The sequence below is a fragment of the Muscardinus avellanarius genome, assembly GCF_963383645.1.
Source record: "Muscardinus avellanarius genome assembly, chromosome: 16".
Lineage (NCBI taxonomy): Eukaryota > Metazoa > Chordata > Mammalia > Rodentia > Gliridae > Muscardinus > Muscardinus avellanarius.
In genome coordinates this window covers 51,180,296-51,189,134 of record NC_137802.1, presented here as the reverse complement: position 1 = coordinate 51,189,134, position 8,839 = coordinate 51,180,296, and the positions used below count along the sequence as shown (strand labels likewise).

At 49.1% G+C, this 8,839-nt stretch overlaps 2 protein-coding genes across 2 annotated transcripts; both read left to right on the top strand.

Annotated features, from left to right (window-relative positions):
* Positions 1-1,399: 1,399 nt before the first annotated feature.
* Positions 1,400-2,842, top strand: KRTAP16-1 (keratin associated protein 16-1; the record flags this gene model as incomplete). Its single annotated transcript, XM_080713778.1, has 1 exon — positions 1,400-2,842. The coding sequence occupies one exon, from the start codon at positions 1,400-1,402 to the stop codon at positions 2,840-2,842; it is 1,443 nt and encodes a 480-aa protein (XP_080569904.1).
* A 4,681-nt stretch (positions 2,843-7,523) lies between these two features.
* On the top strand, positions 7,524-8,593 carry KRTAP29-1 (keratin associated like protein 29-1; the record flags this gene model as incomplete). Its single annotated transcript, XM_080714062.1, is given in 3 exon segments — positions 7,524-8,489; positions 8,493-8,516; positions 8,519-8,593. Coding segments are annotated over 3 exon segments (1,065 nt in total).
* Between the last annotated feature and the right edge of the window lie 246 nt (positions 8,594-8,839).

The following is an 8,839-nucleotide window of genomic DNA, read 5'->3' as shown; positions in this document are numbered from 1 at the left end:
TGCTCACAATGTCTTTGACAGACAAACCCGGGAAGTCACCTGCAATCTCCTGTCTTTCCTCTTTCCTCTCTTTGGGTCTTGGAAGCATCTTTCCCTCAGGAGCTGTCAAAATCCCCACTGGCAAGGAGAACCTGGCGCTTGCTGAACGCTTGAGTTGGGCGCGGCTGGGAGGAGAGGCAGAGAGGCTGGCATAGATGGAGACAGTGTCAGGGACTGAGTTTGTGATGTGTCTCTTTGATTAAGTCTCTTAAGGTCTACTGCTGAGGAGAGAGGAGAGCAGCCCTAGATCAGGGGTCAGGCTGTGTGCCATCCTCAGCCAGCATTTAGCCCCTCTGATCCTTCAACCTCCATTTCTTTAGCAACAGGAGAGAATAACCTCTGCCCCATCGGATTGCTGATGGTTGTAAATGAGGTTGTTGCAGTAATTGGGAGGCTGAGACAGGAAGATTGCAGGTTTGAGGCCAGCCTCAGCAACTTAGTGAGCCCTTCAGCAACTTAGCAAGACCAAGTTTCAAAATGAAAATGGCTGGGGATGAAGCTCGGAGGTCAAATGCCCCTGGGTTCAATCCTTAGTAGTAGGAGAAAAAGAAAAAGAAAAAAAAAGATTGTTGATGTAATGTGTAGTCATTTAAAATCCAGCCTAGCCAGGCATGGTGGCATACATCTTAATCTCTGTACTCGGGAGGTTGAGGCAGAAGAATTGCAAGTTCGAGGCCAGGCTGGGTAACTTAGTGAGATCTTGCCTCAAAATATGTAAAATTCTGTCTCAAATATAAAGGGCTAGGGATAGATCAGTGGTAGTGCATCCCTGGTTTCAATCCCCAGTACCCAAATAAAATAACAAAATAAATAAAATCCAGCTTAGATCTCTCCTCCCTGGCTGAACTCCTCAGGGCTTCTGTGTGGAGCTTATCACTGCATTGCAGTGAGCTTGCCTCCCTCCTTGGTGCCCATTGCAGACTGAGACCGACGAGTGGGTGAGTAGATCTCACGCATGTCGACATCCCCTGAGCCCAACCCAGGCCTGAGCATGGAAGAGTGGCATGTGGATAAATTATAAGTTTCTTCTTTCCCTGTTCATGGTGCTAGGGAATATAGATCATCCAGCTTGGAGGCGAGGACGCTGATTCTAAGACTACCTGTAGCTCTAAGGATTCCAAAATTAGCAAGCCAATAAATAAACACCTTCTTTACGAGTAGATAAACTATGTCTAGATCAACAAACCTCGGCATAATAAGTTGTTCCTCTGCAAACTGGCCCAAACAGCAACGAGGAAAAGATGCAGGGACCCAAAACAGTATGCACCGGCTAGGGGCTATAAAAGCCAGGGTCTGGGAGAGCTGTCACAGTCAGGCAGCCACCTTCCAGCACTTGCAAAGAAGAAGAGGCACCTCCACCATGTCTGGCAGCTGTTGTTCTAGGAAATGTCCCTCCCTGCCAGCCATCTCTCTCTGCTCCACCGAGGTGAGCTGTGGAGGGCCCATCTGCTTGCCCAGTTCCTGCAGGAGCCAGACGTGGCAACTGGTGACGTGTGACGACAGCTGCGGCTCATCCAGCTGCGGCTCACAGTGCTGCCAGCCTGCTTGCTCCGTGGGCAGTTGCTGCCAGCCCGTGTGCTGTGAGGCCACCGTCTGCGAGCCTTCGTGCTCCGTGAGCGGCTGTGCTCAGCCTGTGTGCCTGGAGGCCACCCTCTGCGAGCCGTCCTGCTCTGGAAACAGCTGTGCCCAGCCGTTGTGCTGCGAGGCCACCATCTGTGAGCCTCCCTGCTCCGTGAGCGGCTCTGGGTGCTGTGAGGATGCTCCCTGCCAAGCACTCCTCTGTATGCCCACTTCCTGCCAACCTGTCCTCTGCCAATCCAGCTGCTGCCAGCCGCTCCTCTGTGAGCCTAGCTGCTGTCCAGCGGTATGCACGGTGCCTAGCTCCTGTCAACCCCTGGTCTGTGAGCCTGCCTGCTGCCAGCCCGTGTGCCCGACACCTAGCTGCTGTCCATCCGTCTGCTCTGTGACCAGCAGCTGCCAGCCTGTCGGCTGTGACTCTGGCCCCTGTGAGCCGTCTTGCTCAGAGCCCAGCATTTGCCAGCCAGCTACCTGTGTGGCTCTGGTCTGTGAGCCCGTCTGCCTCCGCCCTGTCTGCTGTGTTCCGAGCCCTTGTGAGCCGCCGTGTGCCTCTGGCCCTTGCCAAGAATCCTCGTGTTGTGTCTCCAGTATCTGCCAACCCATCTGCTCTGAGCCTAGCCCCTGCCCGCCGTGCATCTGTGTGCCCAGCCCATGCCAACCTTCCTGCTACATAGTCAAACGCTGTCGCTCCGCCAGCTGTGAGCCTGTTTCCTGCCCCACCACCTCCTGCCAGCCCCTCTGCTGCCGTCCAGGGTCTTCTGCATCTGCCGTCTGCCAACCAGCTTGCCCTCCTCGCACCTTCTACATACCCAGTTCCTGCAAACCACCTTGCAGCACTCCAGTTTCCTACCGCCCGATCTGCCGCCCGATCTGCCGCCCCATCTGCTCTGGGCCCATCTCCTACAGGCAGCCATATGTGACATCCATCTCCTACCGCCCTGCCTGCTACCGCCCATGCTACTCCATCCTGCGCCGCCCCGCCTGCTACACCTCCTACTCATACCGCCCTGTCTGCTCCCGCCAGCCGTGTGCTGGCTCTGACTCCTGTAAACAGGACTGCAGAAAGTCCACATCCAGCCAACCCGACTGCTCTGACTCAACCCCCTGCAAGGCGGAGGTCTCAGAGGAGAATCCCTGCCAGCCCTCGGAGGCCAAGCCCACCAGCCCAACCACCCGGGACACGGCGGCCACTCAGCCTGCTGCCAGCAAGCCCGCCGATCGCTAACCTGGCCTCAGCCCCCCAGTTCCTGCAAAGCAACCCACAAGCTAGAGAGAAACCTTGATTGCCCCTGCGAAGATCATTATGACTTAGCTAGAATCCTTAGCTTTCTGCATGCCATCTGCTTATGCTTCCAAGAATTCATCAGAAATGTCAGGATCCTAAAGTCTGAATAAAGTCCTCCTGGGCACTGAGAGGGGAACCTTTTAGGTTCTTGTCTTCTGCTGCCATGAAGCCGAGAAGAGTTAGGATGCCATATGCCAGTCTCTTTCCTGACACAAAATGTCTGTCCTCATGCATGAGCTCCCTTGAGGTCTTGTGCTTGTGTTCCTTGGCGACTTCTTCAATGAGATTTACATAACTGTCTAATAATAAAAATGGCCAAGTTGAAGTCACATGCTGTTTTCCTGGATCTCCTGTTAATGCCATAGTCTCATGAGAGACTTGATTGGTCTTTGAGAGCAGTTTCACCCATCTGTATACTCATCCACCATCCATGCAACCATCCATCCATCCATCCATCCATCCATCCATCCATTCATCCAGCCAGCCAGCCACCATCCATGCAACCATCCATCCATCCATCCATCCACCATCCATGCATCCATCCATCCATCCATCCACCATCCATGCATCCATCCATCCATCCATCCATCCACCATCCATGCAACCATCCATCCATCCATCCATTCATCCATCCATCCATCATCCATCCATCATCCATCCATCCATTCATCCATCCATCCATCCATCCATCCATTTATAAATACATACATCCACCCATCCATCCATGCAACCATTCACCCATCTACCCATCCATACAGCTAGCATTATTAGACAGTTTTTAGGTAGGTTCCAGAGACTGTGTTAGGCTCTAGGAATGAAAGACAAAGTCTCCAGTCTCAAGGAATTCACTCTTTGATGGGATAATATATAGGCAATGAGACAAGTATATTCTTTTGAGCTAATCACAGGGCCTGTGAACTCAGCGGGGCATGGAGAAAACCAGGAAGAATTCCTAGGGAATATGATGCTGGAGCTGAGTCTGTCAGCACAAGTAGGAATTAACCAGTTACAGACAGGGAAGGAAGAGATTTCTAGGCAGGAAAACCATGCGCAGATGAATGGGGCTTGAGAGCAAACTGTTCATTAAGTGAGGTTTAGGCAGAGGTGTCCTTAGAGGAGAGGTGAGCTGTGATGTCAGATAGCAGACAACAATCTGCCCACATTGGGCTGTGTGTGCGAGGCAAGAGTATTTGGGTTGGTGCAGGGCTGATGTGAAGGCACTGAGGGGTGGCATACAGGGCAGGGACACAGGGAGCACTGGGTTTTGGAAAGCCTGTCTGGCTTTCTTGTGAGGGACGCAGTGGAAGAACATGAACCTGGATATGGAGATACCATAGAAGAAGTCAGTGGCTTTGGGATCCACATGAGGATAAAAAGGGGGGTCATACTAACAATAAGGAAGTTTGAGTAAGTTGTATTTCTTGTGGGAGAACTTTTCTTATGTTTTCCTGGTCCCCTCAGATGCTTTTGGTATAAGCTCCATACATCTCCTCTTGCAATCTCTGAGTACAGAGTCTCTTCAAAGCAGTCACCTCCCACCTTTAGTGCACAGAAGAGAGGGCTATTCCTCATCTCAAAGTGCAGCTTGGGTTGGCATAAGCACAGGAGGGCATAGGCCAGGACTTCTCAGCTTTGACACTATTGATATTTTGGACTGGATAATTCTTTGTTATAGGGGCTATATTGTGCATTGTAGGGTGTTACACAGCATCTCTTATCTCCTCCAACTAGATAATGCCACATATCCCCTGGGAGTGTAAGACCACTCACCAGAAAACCATTGGGTTAGACAATGACAGTGGGAATGGGGGGCAGAGGGGCAAGTCAAAAGTGCAGCTGATTCTGCATGTTGGTGTTGGAGTTACAGTCTCATTGGACCATTAAGATTTATCTCTGTCTCTTTCCAGAGTCAGAAAGGAAGTCAGCTAAGGTTTTAAACCTCTGTGGTCCTAGACTTAGTGTTTCACGTAAATCATTACAGTACTCTGAGATAAAATTTCCTACTCCTTATTTTAACTTCTAACTAGAAGGTAAAACATCTAAAGGGAAAACAAACTGAATGCCCACCAATAAAGAAGCTAACTGTGGTATATTCACACTGTGAAATATTATATTGCAGTGAAAACAACTGGACACTGACTAATGTTGGTTGATATACATGAGCCCTAGGATACCATATATTTATAAGTTGCAAAACAATACATATAAATATGTATGGAGAAAAAGAGAGAAAGAGAGAGAGGGAGAGAGAGAGAGAGAGAGATAGTTATCACTAGTAAGTAACATACAAATGACTAAAAACTCAGTTTGGTCCAATGCGTGTGTATTTTATGTATCACCATATTTGCTGATGTGGTCAAAATACATCTTCATTTCCTTGAACCACAGAAAAATGGGCTTTCTCTCTACTGAAAGGTTTCTCTAAGAAGAAAGGAAAAGAGTAGAATCATTGAGAAAAAATGGATGAAAAATGAATTGCTTTCACGTGAAATGTCTGGGTATAGATTTTTCTTTTCAGATTGAAGCAAATGTGGTTTTAAAAATATATTCATGTTTCCATTTGGATTGGCCTATTTGGTGAGACCCGAAGTATTTCCTCTTGGGAGATGAACATCTTTGGGTACAAATATTCAGGAATAAGACATTGTGGGGCATCTCTGGAGTTTGAAAGAGGCCAAAATGGGCAGAGATGAGAAGAAGGGACAAGAAGTGACCCATGGTGTGGCAGAAAAGCAATAGCTGGAAAAGGCATTTGGTAATGAAGTCAAATGTTTCCAAAACATTTTTCTGATCAGAAAAGTTTCTGTCCCCCCTCCCTTTATTATGGGACTGGGGATTGAACCCAGGGACATTCTATCATTCTACCTCGAGTTACATCCCCAGCTCTTTTTCAAAATTATTATTTTTTTGTTTTGAAACAGGTTTTCTAGTTACTGAGCATCTTTCTAATTTGCTGAGGCTGTTCTTGAACCTGCGATCCTCCTGTCTCGGCCTCCCAAGTGCTAGGACTATAGGTATGTGCCATAATGCCCGCTTCTCTTCCTTTTAAAACGAGGATCAGGAAGGCGCCAAAAGAGAAAGCAGTTTGTGGCTGGTATTTTTGCAAAGTACCCTCTAGAATCTCCAGCACTCTTGATAATTTGCAAGGTAATTAATGAAAAATGAGTATAACCCAAGGCACAGCAATGCGGCTGATGAAATCCTGGTACTTTGACAACTTGGGTAATTAGCTAACTTGTTTCACAGGGTGAGTTAGTAGCAGAGCCAGAAATCAAGCCCGGCCCTGCCTGGCATCCAGAACGTTAGCTTTCCATTTCATCATGCACACCCACCAAGAACCTGGTCAGGACTCTGAAGCTGGTGCTACAGAGCCAAGCAAGCCCAGAGGAAAAGGAGGAGGAGGAAAAGGAGGAGAGTCGGGAAAGGTATTTACGAAGACCTCTTAGAAGAAACTCCACGACGGCATTGCAGTGATGTCCTGACATTACTGCTGATTATTGTGGTTTTATAATTATAGAAGCTCTATGCGTTGACTCCATAATTATGAGCATAAGCCTTCTTGATGAAATGTTTACAGTTTTTTAGATTTTCAAATTAAAAGATCATCTTTGAGCGCATTGCTGAGTAGCGGTAAGTATTCAACTAATTTGACCTAACTGACAACTGCAGCCACCTCAGTGGGCAGAAGACGCCCAGCATGGGTCCCGGGAGACCTACCCATGAGCAGCTGTACAAATGTCTACCCATGATCACTGTATCAAAGGCCACCTTCCCCTCCTCCCCAACGTCAGGAGGTCTAGTAAGTAGTTAAGAGCAGAGGCTAAATCAGAAGGTCCAGTACATGGTTAAGGTTTTAAAGCCAGCCAAGTCAGGTCTGAATTTTGTTTATACTCATTAATTGCAGTATCTGGAGAACATGATTTAAACTCTCTTAGTTAGTTTTGCCACTTCTAACACAGTGATGATATGTGTACTTAATAAGGGCATTTTGAGGATAAACAATGAACACAGGCAAGGACTTGGCACACACAGGAGGAACGCAGGAAGAAGAAGCCATCACACTTATTCTTATTGGTCATGGTGTTGGTAAAGTTAAAGTTTCAAGAAATCCAAATGAGAGGGTTCTAGAGGAGAATTCTTAAGATTTTGGGAGTCCACTGCCTCATGTCTCTGCTCCCCATCTTTGATAGTCTCTCTCCTGTTAGGGTTGGAGCTTCTCTTCCTGCTTGTTGGAATGGGGCAGAGCTGCATTCCTGGAGGAAGAGTAGAGGTTGGGGAGGCCTCTTGATGAGAGGGTAGTGTGGGAGGGCTGCTTCAGCGGGGTTGGGGAGCACCCATAAAAGAGATAGCTCATAAAAGGAGCAGCATCCATGAACTGAAACTCAGCGAAGAAAACTCCCAACTCGGCAGACGTGGATTTTAAGTGGGGACATCTCCCGAGCCCTGGAAGCTCGCTAATCAGATGTTTGTATGTAAATGAGGAAGAACAGTAATAAGGAAAGATGCTCTACAGAGTGCCAACGCCCCTGGCAGAGGGCTATAAAACCCCTCTGTATTCACTGTCTTTCAAACTCAGACATACTGAGTTCAAGACTTCCCAGCAAGGCCAGCAGCCAGTGCCATGGCAGACAGCTGTTGTCCTGGAAACGACACAGCCATCCCAGCCATGCCAACCAGCATTGTCTACCCACAGGGTAGCATTTCCCGAAATGCCATCCGTTTGCCCAGTTCTTGCCAGAGCAGGACGTGGCAACTGGTTACGTGCTTAGAAAATGGTCAGCCACCCAGCAGTGCTCTGAGTGCTTGTGACCCCGTTTCTTGCCAACCTATCGGCTTTTCAGAAACTTCTTGTGTGGGTTTTGTTTGCCAGCCCATCTGCTCCTGCACAACCCGTTGTGAATCTGGAACTGGTCAGTCTCCTTGTCCAGTGACCTCGTGTCGGCCATCCAGCTCTGAATCCAATGGTTTTCGGGAAGAGTGCTGTGACACCAGCTCCTGTCAAAAAAGCTCCTGCCAGGAGGCAGTCTGCACATCTGGATCATCCCAGGCAACTTGTGGCCAACCAGTCTGCTGTGGTGCTGCATCCTGTCAACCATCCTGCTCTGAAGTGACTTCCTGTCCGGAGCCACCTTGCCCACCGATGGCCTGTGCTTCCAGTCCATGCCAACCCACTGGCTGCCAAGGAGATCTCTGTCAACCTGTCAGTGGTGAAGGCCAGCCCTGCAGACCCATGAATTTCCAACCCATCTGCTACGTCTTCAAGCCTTGCCAATCAGTTCCCTGCATGCCCATTTCCTGCCAGCCATTGACTTGTGTGTTTAGTTCTTGCCACCCTGCTTGCTGTGTGCCCTCCCCATGCCAGCCACTTTGCTGCCAACCAGCTCCTTCTACATTCTTCATCTGCCAACCAATGGCTAACCACCAGTTTCCTTGTTCTGTCAAGAGCTCTTGCAAAGCGGCTTTCTGTGGCACCATGCTTTCCGGCCAACCAACTTGTGGTGGACCCACTTCCTATGACCACAGTAGCTGCAAATCCCCTTCCTGCCTACCATCTTGCTGTGTGACAGGTTTAGGCAAATCATCCAGCTGAGGCTGCAGTTGCTTCCGGCTAACTTCCCCAGTTCATGCAAAGCAAGAACCTGCTTACCAACTCTCTGCCAAACCAGCAGCGAGCCCATCCAGCTTCCATAGGCAATGCTTTGCTGAAGGAGCAGCCTGCACAGCTTCTCGGAGGGTGTCCTGCTGTTCATATCCACAGAGCTGTCCCGTGGGTGCCTGCCCCTCCAGCCCCACATGCTCAGGAAAGAATTTGTCAGCCACTAGGAGAACTTTCCTAACCAAAGGTAACCTTTCAGCATGTGTGGTCTACTCTCTAGCTAGCATTTCCTGGTGCCTATTCAGTTCATGTTGGCCAAGACTTGTGTCCAGTTGTTTCTT